Here is a 26,450-nt window from a genome sequence, read left to right as displayed (position 1 = left end):
GAGCCAAGGCAGGCCGGTCCTGATGGAAACTTCCAGACCGGGGTGTCTACTTGCTCCTTCGAGCTGTGACCTGCCCACCCGTCCCTGGCCATCCAGTGAGCTCCATGCAGCCCTGCGGCTGGACCTCCCCCAGCACTCAGCAGCCCTGGGCAATTCAAAGTGACCGTTCCTGCTGCTCCTTCCCCAAACAAAGCTCAGGGTGGGCCCCGCTGGGTGAGGCCAGCATGGTCAGGAGGGCGCTTTCCAAGAACATCAGGGAAACCGGCCACACCCCAGCCTCCAGGCTGTCCCGTCTCGGCGCTCCAGCCAGGGCGCCCCACTCAGCCTCTCCCGCCATCCACATCCTGCAGTGAGGCCCCCGCCTCAATTCAGGACCACTCACGGGATCAGCCTCGAACCACAGTTCCACCTCCAGGGATAAGCCACACGCCTCCTGCTCCGACTCCCCAGGGATGCTGTCCACCTGGGGCCCCACCCGGGACACGTCCTCAAGCTGCATCGTCTCACCCAGCAGTGGGGGTCACTCCGCCCCGCAGAACACGAGCTGTGGTTGCTGGCACGACCCTGCCCCTTCCCCTGCTCCACGGTGTTCAGACGTGGACCAGGGGCTCAGAGCAGGGCTATGACTGGCCACGGCCCCCAGGAGGGATGGAAATGATAAGTCAAGGAGGCATGGACGCAGAGAACGGTTTCCACGTGCTGCCGTCTGCCTGGCTCCCACACTAGCACACAATTGGCACCTCTGGCTTCCCCGGCGGCTCAATGGTAAAGAACCCGCCTGCCAAAGCAGGAGACAAGCGTTCGATCCCTGGGTCGGGAGGATCCCCTGGAAAAAGGCATGGCAACCCACTCCAGTACCCTTGCCTGGGAAATCCTGGTAGGCTACAGTCCATGGGGTCGCAGGGAACCAGACAGAACTGAGCAACTAAGCAACAACAGGCCAGCCCTGGGCGGGAGCATCTGCCCCCCGGGGCGGCCACCGTGAGGATCCCAGACGGCCCAGCGGGAGCTCCGCTCACGGGTCAGCACTGCTCCCCCCGGGGCCTCTCCCCGGCTCTGGCGCTCGCCAGCAGCCCCGGCGTCCAGGGCTGGTACATGCATTGCTCTCATCTCTGCCTCCGCCATCCGTGGCTTCCCCGGGGTCTCTGTCCCCCCTTCTCTCTGCAAGGACCCTGGTCACCGAGTTCAGAGCCGCCCTTCTCTAGTATGACTTCCCCTTAACAACGGACACCCGCAAGGACCCGATTTCCAAAGAGAGGCGCACCCGCAGGTCCCGGGTGGGCATGAGCTGAGGAGGGGACACGACTCAGCCCACCAAGAGGCCATCCTTGGCAGAGGGGAGCCCACGGCCAGGGAGGCTGAGCAGCGCGTCCAGGGTGGCACAGCTGCCGCGTGGTCACGGCAAGACCGACCCCGGCCCTTGTCCTCAGGAGTTCAGCCACGCGGACGGGGACACAGAGCCAAGAAGGGTGCTGCTTGCAGACAGTCATGCGGTGTTCGGGCCGAGCAGCTCCTGGGATGGGGGGTCTCCAATCTGCTGTGGCCCCCAGCACAGCCACCCTTCAAGACGCGGGACGGTTCCACGGACGCCCGAGGGGCTTCTGGGAGCGTGAGCCATTTCGCCCCTACCACACGACCGCATAATCAATAGATTAGGGCATTAGGCGCCCGAGTTATTAAAAGTGAAAGATCCTCCATGAGAAGGCGAGGGACGCTTGGAGCCTCTGTCTCCTACAAATATGTAATGAAATTTAAATTGAATCTGGTTTAAAATCATTTACCTTTTGACATCGTGTATCAGTGCACTAAGCATCGGCTGAGAAAGCAAATAACCTTTCAAGCAGAATGAAAAATTACTCTGTCTCTTTTGATTTCATGTTAATTTTAAAATTTAAACTACCCCAGGGCGCTCGGTTTGGGGTCAGCCCCTAAGAGCCTGTAGCTTGCACGAGGTCTGGGCCATCGCAGGCAACCCCTGGCCTGCCCTGCAGACCGGGGTGCAGACTGCCCTGGGGAAGGCGGTGACAGCCCTGGTCACTTCAGGGGACTGTCCGCAGAGGCTGGGGAGACCCTTGGCGGGTCTGTTGGAGTGCCCGGGGAATCACTTTCTACTGGGGACCTCAGCTTCCTCATCTGCACACAGGCCATCACCACCCAGCCAGCCCACCCGGCCTCCGGAAGACCCTGGAGGCTTTAGGAATTCCTGGATAGGACCATGCGGGGCCCAGCAGGAGGCCGGTCCAGCAGGAGGGGTCCCAGGATCATCCTGTCCACAGCCAGGCACTCCTGCAGGGACCCCACGTCTGGTAAGATCACGGCAGTGATGGAGCTGGTGGGGACACGGCTGGGCTGCCATTCAGGTGAGACGGGGCGTGCTGAGCCCAGCACTCACCTCTGCTAACCTGCTGAGGCCAGGAGCTGAGCCTTGGGGAAAAGTGCTCCTGGGCTCCTGCTCCCATTACACAGACCAGTACACTGAGGTCCCAGAGGCCGAGCAGCTCACCCAGTCCTGTCACTGCGTCTCCAAGCTGAGGGCTGGACCAGCTTCCAGGAGCCTGTGGGTCACGGGGCCCAAACGCCAGAGCTCGTGTGTGTCCAGCGGATTCCACGAGGTCGGAGGCCTTTCGTCTGCAAGCAGATCAGGATCTGTCGGCCCATCCTCAGCTTTGGCCACAACTGAAGCCAGGGGAGAAGGGCTGGGCTCCCTGGGCAGGCCCTCCGAGCGGGGCATGGCCCTGCCACTCCCAAAGGCCACAGCGGGAGGTGGGACCCCCAACAACTGCCACGGAAGCCACGCGAGCCTCGCCGGAGTCCCTGGTCCCCACCCCTGGGTGCACACGCTGAGCAGACGGGAGCAGGAAGGGACGCCTGGGGGCAGGGGTCAGCACACCAGGACCACGTCAGGCGGACTCAGCACGGAGACGGCGGCCCTGCTGGGGTCCGCGCCTCGGGGGTCATGGCGAGGGCCTGGGAGCAGCCTCTGCCCTGCGGCCTCCGAGGCGAGCCCGCCCCGTTTCCCAGAGAGGAGCATGGGGCCTCGGGCGCAGTGCCCGGCCTGGGCTTCCAGTGTGCACGGAGCAGCGGCCTCAGACGCTGGGCCCGCTCCCAGGACCGCATCGGCGTCCAAGCTTGGAGGAGAGGAGGCAGCCACTCACGGACGGGCCAGGAGGCCCCCGGAGGCGGCAGGACGCTCGGGCGGGCCTGGAGGGTCCTCCGGGAATCCCGCTCAGGCCTGGCCGCGCCTGTCCAGCCCTTCGGGACCCTGGCTGACGTCCAGAGAGGACCTGGGGCTGGGCCCCCTTCGAGGCCTGCTGCTATTTCTTAATTAGCCAGGCCAGACAAAGGGGCTTTTCACGGGCACTGTCCCCGGCGCGGTCACATGTGGGCACCGCTGGGATGGAAAACAGAGTGAGCTTTGCCAGGCTTCACCCCCACCGAGCCTGCCCAGAGGAGGCAGGCCGGGAGAGGTGGCGCTGAGGAGGGGGCCGCCTGGGCCCCCAGCCCCGCCCCGGCCCCGGGGGTCATGCGGCAGGCCTCACTGCCGCCACTCAGGTGGGGCATCCGGGTGCCCAGGCGGCAGAGGCCTGGGGTCTGCTGCTCCCCAGCAAGGGGCTGCTTTCCACCGGGACACGGTTCAGGGCCCCCGGGCGGCCCGGCGCCAAGCTGCTGGGCAGGAGCCCCAGACGTCTGCATGCTGGGCTCCCCGGGAGCACTCACGGCGCCGGGCTGGGCCTGGAGCCGGGTCGGAGTTCGCTGCTGTGGCAGCGTGGGGAGCCCGGCCCACGGCCGACATCTGGGCAGGGAGGCGGGAAGCAGGGCCGGGCTGCACCCTGGGCGTGGGGGGTGGGTCACGGGGTGCTTCCACCGTGCGTCCGCCATCTGCAGGTGGGCCTGGGCTCCCCAACCCGGGGCAGCGGCCGATGCCAATGTGATGTGGCCTGTCGGACGCCCCCAGCACAACCGTGCCCCGCATCCCTCCACGGTCCGCGTGTCTGGGCAGCCGGGTCAACGCCAAGGTCTTGGTTTCCCTGATTGTGAGCCTCCAACTGAGGAACCGAGGTTCTCTCGGGCTTTGCGTCACCAAGCTGTGAGTCTGGGGGTTCCCGGGGTGGGCAGAGGGGGAGACAGGAGTGCCTGCTTAGAGTGCCCGGGGTTTCCTCCTGGGGCGTTGGAGGTCATGGCGACGGCGGTGGCAGGACACGCGGAATGCCAACGAAACGTGCATGGAAAGCAGTTAGGTCTGTTATGTGAGTTTCACCTCAATAAAAAGTAAGACAAGGGAACATTTTAAAAGGCCGTCAGAGCAGCCAGAGCAGGAGGGAGGCCCGCTTGCCGCGGAGCAGGCCTGGATGAGGAGCACACACTTCCCAGGGCCCCCGCGACCCCCCCAGCAGGGTCTGACACACGCGCGTGCCCCAGCACACCATCCCTGGGGCCATGCGCGCTGCTGGGACGCAGGGGGTGGGGGACCCGGGGGGCCTGGCCGGGCTGCAGCCACCGCCCCCCAGATAAAGCTCTGGCCTCTGGTGGGGGGCCCCCCTCCCTCTTTGACTGAACATCTGCACTGCCCGAGCTCAAAGCCCCCCGGCCAGGGACACGGCCCCAAAACAGGACAACACCCGCGCACAGAGAAGCTCCACAGGCGGTCGGCACGTCACTACGGAGACAGCCATCCCCGGGGCCCCAGGCCCGGCCGGGAAAGGCCTGCCGGCTCCGCATGGCCTCCATCCTGAAGGTCACCCACGGCGGTGACGCCCGCACTCGGTACTCTGCCAGCTTAAAGGACACCCAACCCAGGAGGCCCCGAGGTCTTGGGGACAGGGGCCCGGGCACAGCCCGCACGAAGCGACCCGAGAGCTGTGAGCCCGTCACCAGGAAGGGGTCCGGAAGGGCCGCTCGAACGTGCGTAGAAGGTTCCTCATCTCCACCAGCACACACCGTGCCACCCGACTCTGATCAACTTAAACGTACAACCGACTCCGCACCCCCACCCGGGGCCCAGCGCCATCTGGTCTCATCAGTCCTCAGGCGGCACACGCAGCGCTGACGGCGGCCCACCTCGCCCACCTCACCTGGGGAGCCAGCCGAGATTGCTGGGGACGCGGCGGGGGGTGCGGGGGGCAGGCCTGGAGGTGGGCCTGGGGCGGGAGGCTGGACGCGGGAGGTCAGCCGCCTGGCTGCCCTGGGCAGGGAGGGGTCTCTGCGCTCAGCCCCCAGAGGACGCACGCCTGTCCACAGGCTGGCGGAGCCCTCGGGTGGCCCCAACGCATTTCCCCGCCAGGCCGCAAGGTGGGGCTTGCAGGGGTGGGCAGTGCTCCCAAGACGGACGACAGAGAGGCCAGCCCGGAAGAACAAGGCTGGCTGCACACGGGCAGGGGCGCCCATGGGGAGTGGGGAGGGGCTGGGGAGGGGCCGATGTGCCGAGCCCTGGCACCGCGAGGCCTCGGAAGACCTAGTGGTTGGCAACTGCAACAGCGACCTTGACCAGTTTGACCCCTGGGAAGAAGGAGCCCAAAGGCCCAGAGAACGGGTGGGGGAAGCTGAGGGCATCCGGCCTGAGGCCCAGGTGCCAGAGGGTGGGGTGGTGATGGCCCGGGAAGGGTCAGGCAGGGCCCTGGCAGCACCGGAAGCTGCAGTCTGGGGGGTCCATCCCAGCGCGGCCCCCGTGCTGGAGTCTCACCAACCCAGAGCAGGTCTGCCCTGCGGCTCCCCGGCCTGGGAGGGCCCGACCCCTCTCTTGGGGTCACGTCCACTCTGCCCCGTGATAGGCCCCTCTTTGGGCCTCTCTGGTTTTGGCCTAAGACTGGGAGTAACACTGCCCACCTCACCCAGCTCTAGAGGCTGAAGGGTGAGTCACCGGGATGCTGGAACAGCCAGTGTGATGGCTGGCAGTTGGCAGCCCTGTTGGTGTCATCTCAACCTTCTGAGCTGAGTCCCTAATGGACACTCAGAGCCCTAAACCCAATGGATTTTCCCCTTTTGTCTTGTCTGCCAGAAAGCTCAGGGCTGAGCTCTGGGCTCAACTTCAGGGTCTCCCCTTGCATGGGCCGGTGAGTCTCAGCTGGGAGGAGTCACCCGGCCCTGCAGGCTCCAGCTCTGCCCAGCCTGGAAGTCACCCAGGGAGATCCAAAGAGCCCCTGAGACCTGGGCCACGTCCGTGGAGCCGGGGCTGATGCAACAGACTCCCGTGCACTCCTACAGGGTGACAGATGGTTGCCAGGCAGGCTCACGCTCCCACTGTCAGCACCCAGAGAGCCCACACTCAAGAGGTCACAGCAAAGTTATCCCCAACAGCCCGAATTAAATTTATTAAGAGGCAACGGGTTTTCAGCGAATTTATTAATCAATCTGACAATGCCTGGGGATTGTAATATAAAAATAATCAGTTGGCCTTCTCACCAACGTGAGATGCCAAGAAGGTGTCATTTAATTTTCTAATGCCGAGTGCCACCTTTCCGAGCTTATTGCTGCATTAATTGAGATGAAAACTTTGCAATTTGGAAGTCCAGAGGAGCATGTGTTCACTCCGTCTGGAGCCTGTGCACACAGATGCCCGTGACTTGCTCCACATGGGGTTCCTTGCCCGGGGCGCGGGAAAGTCCCTGAGGTCAGCTGTAACCTCAGGTCAACAAGGTGCATCCCAGAAGGGGCGCAATCCCCCTGGAGCCGTGCGCCTCATGAAAGGGAAGGCGGGCCGGGTCTTCCCTCCGTCCTGCCCCACCCATGGCAGGCAACTCTGAGCCCTTGTCCACATCAGGCCCACCCAGACCAAGCCTCCCTCCCAACGGCCCCCAGCATCCCCGGGCCAGAGGTCGGCAGACAGATGAGGTTGTCCACACAGTGAGCCCCGACAGGACTAAGGGGCACCATGCCGAGACACGTGTGGGCCCGGGGAGAGGCAGCGCAGAGACCACAGAGGCCGACTCGGCCAGGGCCCGGGACAAGCCACGGCACGGACTCGGCTCCGGGTCAGGGTCTCAGGCTCCTCGGCCTCCCTGCTGAGTCCCCAGGCTGACCTCTGGGCTGGGGAAGCCTCCGGTCCCGGGTCAGGAGAGGAAGGTGAGCAGGTGCTGGGCCCCGGGGACCCACTGGAGGGAAGAAGGGCACGTGGAGAGGGGCTGTGTTAGGACCCACGCTTGCGCCTGTGCACACAGACATACACACAGACAGACAGACAGACACACACACACAGAGACAGTGACACAGACACACACAGAGACACACAGACACACAGACGCATACACATACACACACTCTACAAACCATCTGCGTTCTGACACTGTCCTCATCTCAGACTTCGCTATTTCCCTGCAGGTCTCTGTTAAGGTCACCTCCTCTGAAATGACCACCTGTCTCCGGGAGCAGAGCAGGGGACGATTTCCCACTGGGGCGGCCGTCACAGGGAGAAGGAGTAGAGGGAAGGCGGGGTCACCTTGCCGCCTGGACCACACGGGTGTGGGTGCGGGCGTGTGCGCGGGCGGGCCCCGGCCACCTTCCCCACGTCCAGCCTGCACTGCGCCCACCACCCTGGGTCAGCTCCTTGCAGCCCGCCAGCCACGCTGGGCCCGGGGGACCCGCCCCTTCCATCACCAGCTGCGGCCTGGGGACGCCCAGTGGGCACACCTCTCCCTTCCCCGAGCCACGCAGCATCTAAGGACTTAGGGGAGCCCCCAGCTGGGGCAGACCCGACGGCGGCCACCACGGGGGGTGGTGGAGGAGGCACTCAGAGCCAGCTCCCCGTCCTGCACCCCCAGCAAACCAGCCCCTGGCACCCGCACAGCAGGGGCCGTCCCGAGACCCCACGACACCCACTCAGGGTCTGCACGAGCCCGCCTCACGGTCGGCACTCAGAGCTCCAGGGGTCCAGCGGGCCTAGCAAGTGAGCTGGAAGGGCAGAGTTCTTGCCATCCCGGGGGCAGCACTGAGCGTGACTCGGCCTCAGGAAGCGCGTGCTGTGAAATTCACACTGATGAAGTTTCTCTGCAGACCCGGGTGCGGCTGGATCGAGCCATCTTCCAGCAGGACGGCCCGCGGGGCTTCGCCACCTGTCTCCCCAGGAACGACAGGCCCCTTGGGCCTAAAGGCGCCCAGGAGGGCTGGACCCTGGACGGCACCACCTCCTGAAGCCTGAGCCCCCAGCCAGTTAAGCCAGGGCAGGAGCCAGAGACGCCAAGCCTGCACCGGGCACAAAACCAAAGCTCCTGGGGTGACGGGCCCGGGGAGCACCACGCCCAGCGCGCCCCGAGGCTGCCCGCTGGCCAGCTCCGGCTGCTCCCAGTTCCCAAGACGCTGCAACCTCCGGCTCCCAGTGAATGCAGGCTCCGGGACCCCCCGAAAGTGCTGGGTGTCACCCCACGACAGACGGCAGCGCGCCCGTGCTCACGTAGGGGAGGACGGCCCCTGAGGACCGAGGTTTTATTTGCTTGGTCCATGTTGTAGGACACAGCCTCCAGCCTCTCGCACGCCGGGCGGTTTGGACTCCCTCTTCCCTCCCCCGATCCTGCCCTCGCTCCTTCCCTCTCCTCACTGACAACCACCGGCTTCTTCTCTGTATCTCTGAGTCTGCCTTTTTGTTACATTCACTGGTTGTATTTTTTAGATTTCAAATAAAAGTCATATCATACAGTGTTTGTCTTTCTCAGTCTTACATTTCACTGAACACAGTACCCTCCAAACGTATCCATGTCGCTGCAAATGGCATCACTTCATTCTTCTTTATGGCTGAGTACTATTCCACTGTGTATATGTATGTGCCACATCTTTATTCATTCAACTGTTAACTGCTTCCATATCTTGACAACTGCAAATAATGCTGCTATGAACACTGGGGTGAATATGTCTTTTTAAATTAGTGGGTTTTGGGGCTTTTTTTCGGATATATACCCAGGAGTAGGATTTTTGAGTCTTATGGTAGTTCCACTTTTAGTCTTCTGAGGAAACTCCATGCTCTTTTCCACAGTAGCTGCACTGATTTTCATCCCCACCAACAGTGTAGAAGGGCTCCCTTTTCTCCACGTCCACACTAACATTTCTTATTTGTGCTCTGTCTGGTGATAACCACACTGACACGTAAGAGGGGGTATCTCACTCTGATTTTATTTGCATTTCCCTGATGATTAGCGATCTCTGTTCGTTTCCAAGGCAGACCATTCAATATCACGGTAATCCAAGTCTATGCCCCGACCAGTAACACTGAAGAAGCTGAAGTTGAACGGTTCTATGAAGACCTACAAGACTTTCTAGAACTAACACCCAAAACAGATGTCCTTTTCAATATAGGGGACTGGAATGCAAAAGTAGGAAGTCAAGAAACACCTGGAGTAACAGGCAAATTTGGCCTCGGAGTACAGAATGAAGCAGGGCAAAGGCTAATAGAGTTCTGCCAAGAGAACGCACTGGTCATAGCAAATACCCTCTTCCAACAACACAAGAGAAGACTCTACACATGGACATCACCTGATGGTCAACACTGAAATCAGATTGATTATATTCTTTGCAGTCAGAGATGGAGAAGCTCTATTCAGTTAGCAAAAACAAGACTGGGAGCTGACTGTGGCTCAGATCATGAACTCCTTATTACCAAATTCAGACTGAAATTGAAGAAAGTAGAGAAAACCACTAGACCATTCAGGTATGACCTAAATCAAATCCCTTACAATTATACAGTGGAAGTGACCGATAGATTCAAACGATGATATCTGATAAACAGAGAGCCTGATGAACTATGGACGGAGGTTCCTGACATTGTACAGGAGGCAGAGATCAAGATCAACCCCAAGAGAAAGAAATGCAAAAAGGCAAAATAGCTGTCTGAGGAGGCCTTACAAATAGCTGAGAAAAGAAGAGAAGCTAAAGGCAATGGAGAAAAGGAAAGATATACCCATTTGAATGCAGAGTTCCAAAGAATAACAAGGAGAGATAAGAAAGCCTTCCTTAGTGATCAGTGCAAATAGAGGAAAATAATAGAATGGGAAAGACTAGAGATCTCTTCAAGAAAATCAGAGATACCAAGGGAAAATTTCATGCAAAGATGGGCTCAATAAAGGACAGAAATGGTATGGACCTAACAGAAGCAGAAGATATTAAGAAGAGGTGGCAAGGATACACAGAAGAACTGTACAAGAAAGATCTTCATGACCCCAATAACCACAATGGTGTGATCACTCACCTAGAGCCAGACATCCTGGAATGCAAAGTCAAGTGGGCCTTAGGAAGCATCACTATGAACAAAGCTAACAGAGGTGATGGAATTCCAGTTGAACTATTTCAAATCCTAAAAGATGATGCTCTGAAAGTGCTGCACTCAAATGCCAGCATATCTGGAAATCTCAGAAGTGGTCACAGGACTGGAAAAGGTCAGTTTTCATTCCAATCCCAAAGAAGGGCAATGCCAAAGAATGCTCAAACTACCACACGATTGCACTCATCTCACATGCTAGCAAAGTAATGCTCAAAATTCTCCAAGCCAGGCTTCAACGATACGTTAACCATGAGCTTCCAGATGTTCAAGCTGGGTTTAGAAAAGGCAGAGGAACCAGAGATCAAATTGCCAACATCCGCTGGATCACTGAAACAGCAAAAGAGTTCCAGAAAAACATCTATTTCTGCTTTATTGACTATGCCAAAGCCTTTGACAGTGTAGATTATAACAAACTGGAAAATTATTCAAGAGATAGGTATACCAGACCACCTTACCTGCCTCCTGAGAAATCTCTATGCAGGTCAAGAAGTAACAGTTAGAACTGAACATGAAAGAACAGACTGGCTCCAAATTGGGAAAGGAGTATATAACTTGCTTTATTTAACTTATATGCAGAGTACACCATGCAAAATGCCAGACTGAGTGAAGCACAAGCTGGAATCAAGATTGCTGGGAGAAATATCAATAACCTCAGATACGCAGATGACACCACCCTTACGGCAGAAAGTGAAGAACTAAAGAGCCTCTTGATGAAAGTGAAAGAGGAGAGTGAAAAAGTTGGGTTAAAACTCAACATTCAGAAAACTGTGTTCATGGCATCTGGTCCCATCACTTCGTGACAAATATATGGTGAAACAATGGAAACAGTGACAGACTTTATTTTGGGGGGGCTCCAAAATCACTGCAGATGGTTACTGCAGCCATGAAATTAAAAGACGCTTGCTCCCTGAAAGAAAAGCTATGACCAAACTAGACAGCATATTAAAAAGCAAAGACATTATTTTGCCAACAAAGGTCTGTCTAGTCAAAGTTTGGTTTTTCCAGTAGTTATGTATGGATGTGAGAGTTGGACCATAAAGAAATCTGAGTGAAGAAGAATTGATGGTTTTGAACTGTGGTGTTGGAGAAGACTCTTGGGAGTTCCTTGGACTGCAAGGAGATCCAATCAGTCCATCCTAAAGGAAATCAGTCCTGAATATTCACTGGAAGGACTGATGCTGAAGCTGAAGCTCCAATACTTTGGCAACCTGATGTGAAGAACTGACTCAATGAAAAAGTCCCCTGATGCTGGGAAAGACCGAAGGCGGGAGGAGAATGGGATGACAGAGGATGAGATGGTTGGATAGCATCACCGACTTGATGGACATGAGCTTGGATAAACTCCAGGAGTTGGTGATGGAGAGGGAAGCCTGGCGTGCTGCGGTTCAGGTGGTGGCAAAGAGTCGGACATGACTGAGCAACTGAACTGAACTGAACTGAATTGCCCATAAGTGTGTGGGTTTATTTCTGTGCTTTCTATCTCATTCCACTGATCTGTGCAACTGTTTTTTGTGCTAAAGCCATGCTGTTTTGATAACTGTAGCTTTACAGTATAGTCTGAAGTCAGGACTGGTGACGTTCTTCTTTCTCGTTTTGGCTATTCAGGGTCTTTTGTATTTCCATACAAATTTTAAAATTACTTGCTCTAGTTCTGTGAAAACTGCCATTGCACTTTGATAGGGATTGCGCTGAATCTGCAGATTGTCTTGAGTAGTACAGTCATCTTAACAATATTGATTCTTCCAATCCAAGAATGTGATATATCGTTCCATCTGTTTGTGTCATCTTCAGCGTCTTTCATCATATCTCCTAGTTTTCTGAGCACAAGTCTTTTGCCTCCTTAGGTAGGTTTAGTCCTAGATATTTTATTCTTTTTGCTACAATGACAAATGGGATTTCTTCCTTAATTTTTTTCCAGTATTTCATTGTTAGTGTATAGAGATGCAACAGATTCCTGTATATTAACTTTGTATCCTGCAACTTTAACAAATTCATTGATAAGTTCTAGACGTTTTCTTGCAGCATCTTTAGAATATTCTATGAACAGTAGCATGTTGTGTGCAAACCACGACAGTTTAACCTCTTTTCCAATGTGGATTCCTTTTATTTCTTTTTCTTCTCTGATTTGCCATGGCTAGAACTTCCAAACCTGTGTTGAATAAAGGTGCTGAGAGTGGACATCCTTGTCTTGTTCTTGATCTCAGAGCAAACGCTGTTAGCTTTTTGCCATTGAGTATGATGTGAACTATATGTCTGTCATATATGGCCTTTATTATGTTGAAGTAGGTTCCCTTTATGCCCACTTTCTGGAGAGTATTTTTTTTTAATCATAAAAAGATGTTAAGTTTTACCAAAAGTTTTTTTTCCATTTATTTTTATTAGTTGGAGGCTAATTACTTTACAATATTGTAATGGTTTTTGCCATACATTGACATGAATCAGCCATGGATTTACATGTATTCCCCATCCCGATCCCCCCTCCCGCCTCCCTCCCCATCCCATCCCTCTGTGTCTTCCCAGCGCACCAGCCCATTTCTTCAAAGAAGACATACAGATGGCTAACAAACACATGAAAAGATGCTCAACATCACTCATTATCAGAGAAATGCAAATCAAAACCACAATGAGGTACCATTACACGCCAGTCAGGATGGCTGCTATCCAAAAGTCTACAAGCAATAAATGCTGGAGAGGGTGTGGAGAAAAGGGAACCCTCTTACCAAAAGTTATCTGCATCTATTGAGATGACCATATAGCTTTTATTCTTCAATTTGTTAATATGATATATCTGCATTCATTTGCAGATATTGAGAAGTAAGTAAACTCCGCTTGACCACGATGTATGATCCTTTTAATGTATCACTAAAGTCGGTTTGCTAGGATTTTGTTGAGGATTTTTATGTCTATGTACATTAATTATATTGGTTTGTAAATTTTTTGTGTGATATCTTTGTCTGGTTTTGATATCACGGTGATGCTAGCTTTATAGAATGAGTTTGTTAAATATTCCTTCCTGTGCACACTTTTGGAATAACTTTAGAGGGACAGGTATTAACTCCTCTCCAAACATTTGGTAGAATTTGCCTGGGAAGCCATCTGGTCTGGAATTTTGTTGGGATTTTTTAAAATTACTGATTCAATTTCGTTACTGGCAATTGGTCAGTTCATACTTTTTAGTTAATAATTTTAACTGGAGGAAAGCTACTTTACAACACTGTGATGGCTTTTGCCATACGTCGACATGAATCGGCCGCAGGCATCCACGTTCCCCTCCCTCCTGAATCCCCCCACCTCCAGGCTGTCACAGAGCACTGACTGTACGTTCTCTGCGTCATTCATCAACTCCCACTGGCGATCCATGTTACATATGGTAATGTATAAGTTTTAAGGCTATTTTCTCAAATCATCAAACCCTCTCCTTCTCCCACCGAGTCCAAAAGGCGGTTCTCATGTCTGTGTCTCCTTTTATTCCCTGCACATGGGATCACTGGTACCATCTTTCTAGAATCCACAGATATGCATTAGTATATGGTATTTGTCTTTCTCTTTTTGACTTCATTCTGAATAATAGGCTCTAGGTTCTTCCACCCCACTAGAACTGAGTCAAATGTGTTCCTTTTTATGGCTGAGTAACACGCTGTTGAGTGTATTTCTTACCCATTCATCTGCTGATGGACATCTAGGCTGTCTCCACGTCCTAGCTGTTGCAATTAGTGCTGTGATGAGCATCGGGGTACAGGTGACTTTTTCAGCTCTGGTTTCCTCAGGGCACATGCCCAGCAGTGGGATTGCACGTCGCATGGTGGTTTTGTTCCTAGTTTTTCAAGGAATCTCCATAGCGTTCTCCACAGAGGTTGCATCAGCTTGCATTCCCACCCACAGTGTAAGAGGGTTCCTTTTTCTCCACCGCCTCGCAGGTCGTATTTCCTCTTTCTCCTGGTTAGGATCGAGGGGATTGGTGCCTGCCCATCAAGTGGGCCCCAGCAACCACTCAGGCCCCAGGGCTCAGGTGAGTCCCCACTTGGTGACACCCCAGGCGGTCCCACGTCCTCGCTGGGGAACTGAGTCCCATCTGTGCCACCCTGGTCTCTCCTGGAGACCATGTCTCTGTGGACCTGTCCCTCCTGCCGATTTAATCTGGGCCCTTTCACTCTAACAAACCATCCCCACGACTGTCACAGCTTTTCTGAACCTGAGGATGGTCTCAGAGACCCTGACCCACCAGGAGAGGCAATGGTCTGCACCAGAGATGCTGAGGCTGACGGTTCTGCCGACGTGGTGCCAGACGCCAAGGCTGCTAGGCTGCCTTTGGGGAAACACCGGCTCTCAGGCCCCAGACAGAACCGCAGGCATGGTGTGGCCCTGGTCAGGCAGCTGGTGACCGCCTGATCCCACACCTCGGGGGGCAGCAGCTGTCTCAGAGGTCACCAGCGAGACCCAGAGCCGAGGAGTCCTGGGTGTGTGCGTGCTAAGTTGCATCAGTCGTGTCCAACTGTGCAACCCCATGGACTGCAGCCCCCCAGGCTCCTCCGTCCACGGGATTCTCCAGGCAAGAAGACTGCAGTGGGTGGCCATTTCCTTCTCCAGGGGAATCTCCCAGACCCAGGGATCAAACCCACATCTCTTATGTCTCCTGCACTGGCAGGCAGGTTCTTTACCACTAGCGCCACCTGGGAAGCCTGAGGAGTCCCGGACCCAGGTTCACCTCCCAGCCTCTGCCCACGGCAGGAAGACTGGGAGGCCTCTGAGAGCCTCACTTTTTTCTTCTATAAAAAGGAAGCCACATTGCCCATCTCCCACTGGAAGGACTGGATGTCACGAAGCACAAGAAGTGACCGGCATCTGTCTGACACCCAGCAGCAGCTCAAGAAATGTCCTTCCCGGGAGGGCTACGGACTTTCGTGTGGGTTCCTGAGCACTGGGGCATTCTAGATGCAACTGGTTCAACTCCAAAGGCAAATGTGTGTCCCAACTACAAGCAGAGATGCCCACAGTGGGGCACGGCGCTCCTAACTGTCCTGCCCAGCGAGCTCACGGGAGGCTTGGGGCAGGAAGTCTGCAAGGCACGCAAGCACCCGAAGTTTCCCTGGCGCACGCCCTTGGCCCCAGCGGGCCTGTTGGAGGGACCCCCGCAATGGACCTCTGAGATCCCATTTGGGAGCCCCCGCTGTGACCATGCTCCCCTCCCCCGCATCCCCCGATCTCCCCCGCATCACCAATCCCCTCTCCAAGCCTCCCAGGCCCCTTGGAGCCAGGCTGGGGGCCCCAGAAGAAGGTCCTGCCCTGTAGCCACCTACCCTCACTGGAACCCTGGGTGCACCCCCTGACTTCCCTGAGTCCCACTCTCCTCTAAGATGAAACCAAGTATCGAGCTGGGAAGGTTGCCAGGTAGACCCAGGGGCAAGTGGACACTGTCTGCTGGGCGCCTGGCGGTCCGTCCATCCACCGGGACGGAAGCTGAGCGGCACAGGAGGGCGGTGCCCACCTCTCCCAGGACGGCCCGTGGGAACTGGGCAGGCCCACCGCGTGGACAAGCCCTGGGGTGACGAAACGCATCCCTCTGTGCGGCAGGTCCGGCCTCGGTCACCAAAGCCCCGTGAGCTGGAGTCTGCCAGGCTTGGGGAAGGCTGGGGGCTTCCTGCGGGACCCTGGGGGCAGGCTTCCATGTGGGGGTCTGGATGGGGCAGGGGTGAGAGGCGCCGCAGAGGGGAGAGTCCAGGGGCAAACGAGGCCTCCACTGGGGTTACAGGCGGGCAGAAAGACGAGGCGTCGGCCACGAGGGCCCCGGGGCCTGGACGACCTGTCTCCTCCCGGAACTTCGTTGGATTAAAAAGTTGCTAAAGGCCCTTTCCCCACGCAGGTAAGGATACCTGCCGGAGCCAGTCTTCCAGGTCAGGGTCAAAGCAGGTGGGCCACCCCAGGTCCACCCCGCCCGCCCCTGTCAGCCACGTTCGCATCGGAGCCTTGTTCATACACACGTGTGAACCGCTGACCGCGGGGTCAGCCCAGGCAAGTCACCTGCAGCAGCTGCTCTTTGCAGGCCCTGGCCCAGCAACAAGGACAGCATGACCACGGGGAAGCCCAGGTCCTGCCAGAGCGGTCGCAGCCCAGGGTAATCGCGGAGCGCACACGGCGAGGAGCCGGTGGGCCCAGAGCCCCCGCCTCCGGGCAGCTCCTGTCTGCTGCTGTAAGTGCATGCGCCCCCACCTTCCAGACCAGCCCAGGTCACAGGAACGAGGCCTGGGCCTGCTCACACGTGGCCACGCTCGGCAAACACGGGCCCCGAGGACCCTGAGTCCAAGCCCACGAGGCCCTGCAGGGCCGGGCCAGCTCCTGACCCTCCCACGTGGTGTCTGTCTGATCCCAGGAGAGGATGTGCTGAAGCTTCAGCCACTCCGATGATAATCTGACTGGCGAAGGCCCTGGTCACCCAAAGCCAGAGCTGGGTCCTCCCAGAGCTGGCAGGGGACGAGGCTGCATGGAGCGTCCACTGTCACAGGTGGCCTGGCCCGCCCCAGGGAACTGTGTAGGCCCCGGAGAATCCATCCAGGACACTCCGGTCTGTCCCGTCTGCTCAGCAGAGCGGAATCAGGCTTCTCTGTTTCTCAGAAGCGCCTGCCCCTTCACTGGCCCCAAGAAAACAGGGGGAGCACACAGGGAATCAGGTCTGAGGGGCCAAACCGGGGCCGTGATCACGAGGGACGTGCCTGTGGTGTGCAGGCTGTTCTCTCAGGGTCCCGGCCCCGCGGGCAGGCTCATGGCCAGGAGACAGGGCTGACATGCCGAGGGGACAGAGGTTTCTGGGTGTCCTGCCCACTTCCCAGTGTGCCACAGACAGAAACCCTCTGACCACCTGAGACGGTGATGGCAACTAGAGTGCCTTGCAGATCTCTATGACGACGGCATCCGATGAAGCCATGTGCATCCCCCCACACGCTCCGGGCTTTAGAGCTGGAGGCAGCCGGCCGCCACCCCACCACCCCGCATGGGCTCCTGCTGCCCCTGCTTCTAGAAGCTGCCGCCATTTCATCCCGGAACCTTACGATGAACACTGAGCTAAGACAGACCGAACACCGACGGCCGCCAGCAGATGCATTTCTGTTGACCACGGAACACTAATCTCGATTCGGTCGGAGTCTCTGTAAAGAGGCACGGGGGTTGTCATGTGGCTGGGACCTTGGTGTCGGGAGGCCTAAGCCTGCGAGAGGGTTTCAGAGGTTCTGGGTGCCCAGGCCAGCCTCTGCCTCCCTGCATGGCACCCCGTCAGGGCCCCAGAGCCCCCTGCGTGCGCAGGACGCGACGGACGCAGGGAAACTCGGGGCAGACCCAGCCTGGCTCCGCAGTCAGCCTGCTCCAGCCACCGGCGCAGCCGCGAGGACCATAAATTAGCATCAATTAATTAACACGAGCCCTATCAACCCATTAATGGCATTTAGTATATCCGGGGAAGTGCTACCAGGTAATGGAGCTGCTACAGAGAAACATAATTTAGAGACAGAGCCGGAGAGAGGCCGCTCACCTGCGTCCAGTGGCATCCAGGGTGGCGCAGACGCATCAGCATTTCAACTCTGCAGCATCCTCACAGGAAAGGCCTCCGGAGAACGGCCCAGGTCCCCCCCAGACCCAAGGCTTCAGGCCGTGGGTGTGCTCTGAAACCACCTTCCTCAACGCTAAGCAGAGTCAGATGTGAGTCAGGTCCTGGAGAACCGGCAACGCCCTTCCGCCCCACGTCACCCAGGTACCTCAGGGCAGGAGACTCCGGACCTGGCCCAGCTCCAGTCGACCTGCTCACGGTCAAGTCAGCCAGGCCTGGAAGACAGGCCATCACCCTGTCATCAGTGGATTTTAGTAACAAGGGAGCTCAGAGATGCGCGTAAGGCTGGTGCAACTTTCTGCAATGTCAGATGGACTCTCCCAAGTGAGCTCAGGAGAAAGCCGCCCATCACAGGCCGTCAGCAAGGACCCCGGGGGCACCTGCCCCACCGCGTGAACCAGCCTCTCTTGCTGGACATTCGAGATGCCAAGATGGGCAGATGGGACCCACCTGGACGACGGGGTGTCCTGAGACGTGCGGGGCCCTGGTCCCCCACACTGCCTCTGCAGGGACTCCATTCTGCCTGTTCTCCGGGAAAGCCATTACGCAGCCGTCGGTAAACCAGAGATGCTGTGCTGAGCACCCCACCCTGGAGAGGCCGACCGTGCCCGTGACACGGGGGTGGGGCTGGGGTAGAGCCTTGACAGCCGGCATCTGGGTGGACACGGAGCACGTGGACACGCAAGGAGGTGGCGTTCTCAGGGGAGGCTTCCTGCAGGAGGAGGTCTCCGACACTGGGGTCCGGGGGTGTTCCGGAGACCAGTCCAACTCCAGGTTCCTGCCTTGCACTCGCGACAGCAGAGCGGGCAGTTACCGCGGGAGGGGCCCCGCGGGCAGCAGAACATTCCCGTGAGACCAGGTGTGAAGGAGAGAATGAGCTCACACACGTTCCCACGGAGGGAGCCCAGGGCGCAGGCCCCAGAAGGACTCTGCCAGCCTAGGACAGAGGGGCGCAGAGGACCTCCCTGGGCAGGAAAGGTCAGGGCGACGGTCAGGGGCCCGGAGTGATGTTCGCAGGGAGGAGTGGAGGGTGCGGCTCCATTCTAAGGGGGGCCGCGGGGGCGCTCCCGGCGGCCAGCCTGGAGGCAGTGGTCCTCCGAGAATGGCGCTGATGTGTGCAGGGGGGACTCCGCTGACGGTCCTGCAAACAGACCTGGGGGATGGCAAGGGGTGTTTTGGAGAAGGACTTCCAGGAAGCTGGGCGCAGGGTCAGAGCCGGAGGTTGTCCTCAACACAGGGGCCCTGGTGGAGACGGGCAGGGCCAGGGAAGGCTCCAGGGATGGAAGCGGATTCAGGGTCAGAGCCTGGGGCCGAGCGGCTGGGGCGGGCTGTGACCTGAGAGAGGCCGGGCAAGGACCCAGAACGGGGTGCCCGGCCCACCGGGTGCCCCTTCCTCAGCTGCCTTGACGTGGTGCGGGCCGCCCGGCGCCCCCGGGACGCGAGCCCAGGAGGCCACCGTCTCGCCGGTCGCTGCGTCCACACGCTCGCCAACTCCACGAACGCATAGAGGCAGAGATATGGGGGCTGGCTCTGCACCCCTCCTGCTTCCTTTAACACGCTTGGAAAGACAGCCGGGTCCCCGGGTGGAGTCCCTCTGAGGCCAGCCCTCTGGGGCGGAGGCTGACCCCACAGTGGGACCCGGGACCAAGAGGCAGGAACACGGCGAGAGGACTGCGGAATCCCCGGGGCCATCTCACCACGGCAACGCCATCCCATCAGACCCAGGCCCATGCCTAGGACGCGGCGAGGCCCCAGGGAGCTGGAGGAGTCCTGCCGGCCTCGGTGGAGACAAAAGCGACTCCACGCCCGACTCCTGCCAGCTGCTGTCACGGATAAGGAAGCGCTCCAAAGCCTGCAGGTGCCCTCCACCACGTTCACGGGGTGAAGGAGGGATGGGGCTGGCTGCCCAGATCCACTGCCAGAGGCCAGGACGTTTGCGGGAAGCCGGGTCACAGAGATGGTGTGTGCCGCCTGCTGGGAGCTTCCGTCAGCGCCCCTGCAGGGCCCGGACCTGGAACCCGCGCCGAGGGGCGCCTGGAGGGAGGAGCAGGCGGCCGCTGGAGGCTTCCCAGGCGCTGTGGGCACCCTGGGCCAGGCCGAGCAGTGCTGGCCCAGCTCCAGGGGGGGGACCTACGGATGGCGTGACAGGCTGCAGGGACAGACGGAACCCCGCCCCCCAGGCACTCTCGGCCCCGGGAGCCAGCCCAGGCCACAGTCCTCCAAACAGACACGGCCCGCAGGCCCCGTGGCTGCCCCCAGGCACACGGGAACCTGCCCCACGGCCCCCTCGTCAGCCACTCTCCCCCCCGCCGCTCGGCCGGCACCCAGGGCTCTGGGTGACAGGTGGCGTGCGGTGGAGGTCATTAACTCCAGAGCGCCACCGCTTTAATGCAAAAGCGAGCCCTTCTAAATCAGCGCAGCTGCGGAGCTACATAAAGAAACGGGGGTTTTAATGTTTTGCTTTTCTTCCCTTTTCTAGTGCCGCATTATCATAACATTTCCCATAATTACGCCCATAAAAGTCACCTGAAAATACTTCATGCCACCGAGGCTGATCGCCATGTATCCCTCCGGCAATGTTGAGGGGCAGGTCCGGAGCGAGGAATCCCAGGGCACGGGCCAGCCCGGACTCCTGGTGCCCGAGGCTCGGCCGGCAGTGGCACGTGGCCTCCTTCCTGCGTTGCTGACCCCGACTCGCTGCGAGGGGTGGGAGGCCATCGGGCAGTCCTGCAGGGTGCGGCCCCTCCTGGCCACGTCTAGGGGGCTGGGGGAGCGAGGGGAAAGGTGGGGAGCACCCATCTGCCCGGCTGGCTTGCGGGGGCAACCCCGGCCCTCCCCACGCCCATCCTTGGGCATGGAGTTCCACTAACACACAACCCACCAACAGGTAACCTATCTCTGCGTGGTTGAAAGAAACACACGGGGCACATCTTCTCCTGCCAGAAATTCAACAAATTAAAAACTCCGAGGAGGAAAAAAACCAAAAAGACAAGAAATAAACTTCTCAATGGCATCACTTCATTAAGTTTCCAGTACTTTCAATTTTACCTCTTGGAAAACCCCAGAAATAAAATGTGAACAGCAGGAAAGTGGCCTAATCTCTCCTAAATATGCAATAAATTCTATTTGTAAAGAAAATGCAGCACCAGAGAGCCTACGCTTGGTTAGTATTCTAATGGATCAACAACAATTCAGAAGTTGTTTGCAGTTTCTTCTCGTAGTTGTGTGAGAACCATGACGTGAGATTTAACTTGAAGCTACCATTCAATCCTGATGAGATTTATTCAGAAAAAAAAAAACAAAAGTCAAAACCAGAGTCACACTGCCTCTACCACCCTGCTCCCTTGTACTTTAAAATACAGACTTTCCTCCCAACATCTACAAGCTAGGAATGGCTGGCCATCACGCCTGTGCAAACAGGGGACTCACAGTCTACATGAAAGCACAGCCTTCCTCACCCTCGGACTAAATGCTACACACGAATACCAAGTCAAGGCTTAGGGTCCTAACGCAGCCTCTGGCTCACATTCTCCCCACCCCTCTCATTGCTATTACAGCCTGATGCGACCAGCTGACTCACTGGGAAAGACTCTGATGATGGGAAAGACTGAAGGCAAAAGAAGACGGCAGCAGAGGGTGAGATGGCTAGATAGCATCACCGACTCAACGGACACGAATCTGAGCAAACTCCGGGAGACAGTGGAGGAGAGGAGCATGGTGTGTTATAGTCTGCGGGGTCGCAGAGTCAGACACGACTTACTGACTGAGCCACAAATGCTGCAAGCTGGCACGAGAGACGGCATCTCTGAGGTCTTAGGATGAGCGCAGCATACAAGCAAACCACTCTGGTTTGGCCAGAGCTGTCCCACTCTAGCCAAGAACCGAGTCCAGACAGACCTCTTGGCTCTGGATACGCTAAGGGGAAGAGGACCTAGGCCAGCGCTTTCCAAGCCGCAAGGATAGAGGTCTCCCTGACCAGGGAGGAGGAGAGTTTCAGGGTCTCATCCAAGCGCTTCACCTCCCCAGGACGCCTCTTTGCCGAGCGCCCAGTCCTGCCGTGACAGGAATGTACACAGACACGGAGTACGCATCTTGAAAGAAAGCCATCGAGGGCCCGTTCCCCTTTCTGCTTCTCCTGGCAGTTCTTCCCAACAGGAGAAAATGGCAAGGCTGTGTCACTATAGCAACTAGGCTAATTGGCAGACTGCAGGTCCTCCTCCAGCCGGAGGGTGGAGCCCGTGTCCTTAAACCGAAGCTCAGCAGGCTGCAAAAAGCCAGGCTCTCAGGGGCCAAGAGCAGCAGAGCACCCCTAACTGAAAACCAGGCCAGGAAATATTCCAGTTTTCTTTCAGCCGTGCCAGGAAGTGAACACCTTTTGTGCTGCAGCAAAATGCACAGATTGAGCAGGCAGGATAACTGAACCCTGTATGGTGAGTTATCGGTCTCCCTAATTAATGATACAGACAGATCTTCTCCAAAACACAAAAACATTTCGGGTAACAAAAATCCCGACTGATAACAAAAACAATTTACAAACACGGATGCTAACTATTCTTCTTCATCCCAGATATACTGGAAAAGAGAATGAAATCCCAGGGACTGTTCCATTTGCATTTTATTTGCTTTATCAATTCTAAAAAAGAGAAGGGGGGGGGTTCTTTTTCCTCCAAGACTGATGTTCCAAGCTATCAATTATTATTATGTCTATTTTGTATTTTAGTGCCATGTTTTAATTTCTCCAAGCGCATATGTCTACTTTGTATTTTACCGAAAGGTTTTAATTTCTCCAAGTGCCTTCTGGTGTAATGGGGTGTGTCCACAAACGTTATCTTATTGTCAATTATCACATTCCATGGAGACAACCATAAAAATGTGGTGAACTCAAGCTTCTGCTATTAATGATTTCTGCCATTCTGGATAATAAGATTTTTTTTTTTTTTTTTTTTTTTTTTTTACCACATGTCCTCATCCTGGTAGAAGAGCTGTTTCTAGAATGCCCGGGAGGCTTCTGAAAGGCAGCCTGAGTGCCCCAACGGGACCTCAGGTTCCACCAAGTGTCTGAGCAGCGGGCGCCGTGCACTCTGACCCCCCCCCCCCCGGGAGCAGGCGGCCGTCTGGCAGAGGTGTGAGTGTCAAGACGGGCAGAGAGAGGGTCCCCCTCAGGTTCCAGCAGTGTTGGCGTGGGGGCGGGTGCGCAGAGGCTGCACGCGGAGCAGAAGGCGAGAAAGGAGGGCCCTGGCCGGTGCACCCGGGGTGAGAAGTGTTGAAGCCACGGGCGGAGGTGTCACACACTTAACAATTAGCAGTTGTTCTTTTCCTCACCCAGAGGGCTGCCTCCCCAGTCAGCCTGTGATTGCTGCGTTCTCACGGGGATATCGTCCCCAGATCCAACAAGGGACAGCGGCTGGTGGTCACAGACAGGGACACAAATCGCCCCCCAACACGGCGGGTTGTGGGTGTGCCCCCTCCCCGGCCACCCCCAGGAAGTGCATCCACATGGCACCTGCTCTCGAGCCCCGAGTCTACCTGCCTGGGGGACCCGGCCCCAGGGTCCCGAGATGGCCGCAGGGAGCTGGGGATAGGACACAGGCCTCCTCCCCCAAGCCCCAGACCCCTCCGCCTCCAGGCAGCCAGCCCGGGAACACACGGGGAGAGGCCCTTGGGGCGCAGCCCAGGGATGCGGTGCCAGCCGGGCAGCAACCTTCCGGCCGGAGACCCCTCCCCACCGCTGCCACAGCGCGCCGGCAACTGTGGGGAAATGCACAGCCCGGCTCAGGCCAGCAGCACCGTTCCCGCTCTGAACACGGATTCCCCAGGGTTCCGGGCTGGAGGCGGGGGCTGTCCCAGGACTCGGCACCGCGCGCCCAGGGTCTCCGTGGCCCGCTGCGGTCCCATTTTGGAGAGCGCGAAGGCTCGGGCTGGAAGCGAGGAGGCCGAGGGAGGGCTGCGAGGTGGTGGCGGGGAGCGTGGTATGCCGCCGGCCTCTCTTTTTTTTTTTTTTTGTAAAGAATCCATATTTTTCCATCGCCTCCCGCGCCCATGGCAGTTCTCCATGACAGGTGTCCCTCAGCGCCCGTCCCTTTCTCCTGCTGGGGTGGGAAGGGACCCGGACCCTGTGCCAGGCGGCTGGTGGGGGAAACCCACCCCACCCCCGGCCCTCGCCATTCCGGCTGGGAACACATGCCCGGACCTGACCACTCCCCACCCACCCCGACCAGCCGCGAACCCGTGTCTGGAGCACTGACCACTCACCCCCACCCCGGTCCTTAGGCTCAGTGTCCGCCCACCTCCCATTCACGCAGTGCCCAGCCAGGGCCCCTGACACAGCGCACCCCGACGCACCCAGGCAGACCCCAGCCTGTTACTGGCACCCCAGCCCCCAGCCTGTGCCCCGGGCGCCCACCAAACCGTGCCACCCCAGCCCCGAGCCCGCGGCCCCGCGCCAGACCCACGGGGGTCACCCGGCTCGGGTCCCCGGACACTACCCGCGAAATGCCGGCGGCGGCGGGCACCCCACCCCTCACTTCTCTGTTTTTAGGAGAGCGCCGGAGAGCCTGCTTCCCTGCAAACCAGCAGCTCCAGCCGCGCGTCCTAGCCCGAGCCCCGCTTCTGCCCCGGGCGCCCCGCTCCGGAATCGGCCGCCGCGTCCCCCCGCGTTCCCCGCGCGAGTGTCGCCCGCGGAAAGCCCCGGGCAGGGCGCTCCACCGCCACCCCCGGCAGCGCTACCCGCCCGCCCCAGACCCTCCGCCGCCTCCGGAGCGCGCGGCTCGGCCAAGAAGCCGCCGGCTCAGCTCGGATCGTGGGCCTGGGCCGGGAGCAGCGGCGGTACGCCGGGCAGCCGCGGGCATCGCCGCGTAGGGACGCGCCGCGCCACCCGGGGCCTGGCGCCCGGGCCCTGCCCCGGAGTCGGGGGAGGGAGGCTCAGCGGCGGCGCCGGCCTCGGGAAGTCCCGGACCCCCGTCCTCCTGGCCCAACGGAGGACCGGCCGGGACCCGGGGGACCGCGCGCCCCGAGCTCGCAACTCCGCACGGACTCCGGGCGGCCCGAGGGGCGCCCCGCCGGAGCCGCGGCCCGGGATCGGGGGCCGGGGCCGGGACCAGAGGGCCGGGTGGGGGCCCGGGCCGCGCGGTACTCACTGCAGTAGGCGATGAGCAGGCTGGCCAGGATCATGAACGCCCAAAAAGTTGAGGACATGCTGGGCAGGGCGGTCGCATCTTGCCGGCTGCCGGTCCTGGGCGATGGCGCCATTGAAGCCGCGGCGCCCGCGCGGGGGGCAGCAGCGCGTCTCAGCAGCCGGCCCTGCCCGCGCCCCCGCGCCGGCCTCCACGTGCGGGCCCCGCGCGCGCCATCCTCCGCCGCCGCCGCCGCCGCGCCCGGGCTCCGGCCCACTGCGCCCCGCGCCGGCCCGCCCCGCGCCGAGCCCGCGCCCGCGCCCGGGGACGCCGGCCCTGCTGCTCTGGGCGTCGCTGCGCGCCCGAGCCAGGCGCGCGGGCTACGAGGCGAGGGGCGCTCCCGAGGCGCGTGCCCGGCGCCGCGGGGGCCCAACGCGGGCCCTGATACAGGCGGGGGAGGCAGGCGGCGGAGGGGACGAAGCGCCCGAGCCGCGCCTCTGGATGGCGACAAAGACGGCCCGCCGCGCCGGCGTCCGGGGCCCCTCGCGGGGAAGACGGGCGGCCAGCGCAAAGTTTGCGGACCGGGCCGGGTGGCCCGCCAGCCCTCGGCGCCCGTATCCTCCCCTGCCTGCGGTGCTCGGTCCCCTACCTTACGGGGGAGGGGGGGCGGACTTCATTCCAAGCACAGGGGTCTTTGGACCCTTGCCCAAGATGGGCCTTGTCATCCCTGCTCGGGGCTGAATGTTGGTGTCCACGAATCCCCGGACAGCACGACGTTGGCCCCGCGCAGAGTCAGCTGAGTTCCGGCACCGGGAAGGCCGTTCCTTTCCGCAGGTGGGGCCGGGCACACGTCCCAGGAGCCCCCCTTTTTGCCCACCGCCCTGGCCTTGGTGAGTCGTCTTGGTGCCCGCCGTTCACAAGAGCCCAGTCCTGGGTCTCCAGCTCCTCCTCCGGAGACTGACCGCCTGTGTTAACCCAGAGGATGGACCAAGCGCGTCCTCTGAGTTCAGTGTGGCCATCCCCACTCCTCCCTCTGCTGTCCCCTCAGCGGGACACGCTGGCAAGTCCAGGTGACCTCAGGGTTGTCCTTCCACCCCGGGAGGCTCTGGCCCTGCAGCGCCCAGACTCACTGTCCACCCCAGCGCTGACTGCCCGCCCCTTTGTGGACCTGCTGCAGGAACCGTCCTTCCTGATTCCGAGGGTCTTCTGGGTTCTGCATGAGGAAGGGGAGCTGGGCACCCACGAGGTCCCAGTGGAGCCGGAGACCCTTTCTCAGGAGCCACTGGAGGGCCCGGGCGCTGACTGAACAGCTGGGAGGAAGGGAGGTGGAAGGTCACTGGTCCCCCCTTCAGCCTGAGTCCTGGCTGGGGAGGCCCCCGAGGAACCAGGGAGCCTGCCGTGAGGGCCTGAGGATACGGCTCTCCCAGGACCATGCCCACGTGCACACACAGCATACACACACATGCACACCACGTGTGCACACACGTGCATACACACACGTACA

At 59.0% G+C, this 26,450-nt stretch overlaps 1 protein-coding gene across 1 annotated transcript in view; it reads right to left on the bottom strand.

Annotated features, from left to right (window-relative positions):
* TAFA5 (TAFA chemokine like family member 5) overlaps positions 1-25,178 on the bottom strand; it is a 175,072-nt gene extending 149,894 nt beyond the window's left edge. Inside the window, exon 1 of the mRNA XM_065924380.1 lies at positions 24,971-25,178. Coding sequence (XP_065780452.1) covers positions 24,971-25,082 — 112 coding nt within the window. The 5' untranslated portion in view covers positions 25,083-25,178. The remainder of the gene's footprint in view (positions 1-24,970) is intronic.
* Positions 25,179-26,450: the final 1,272 nt, after the last annotated feature.

This window comes from Muntiacus reevesi, chromosome 1 (genome assembly GCF_963930625.1).
Source record: "Muntiacus reevesi chromosome 1, mMunRee1.1, whole genome shotgun sequence".
Lineage (NCBI taxonomy): Eukaryota > Metazoa > Chordata > Mammalia > Artiodactyla > Cervidae > Muntiacus > Muntiacus reevesi.
Note: the sequence above shows the minus strand (reverse complement) of the source record. Positions and strands in the feature narration are given on the sequence as shown.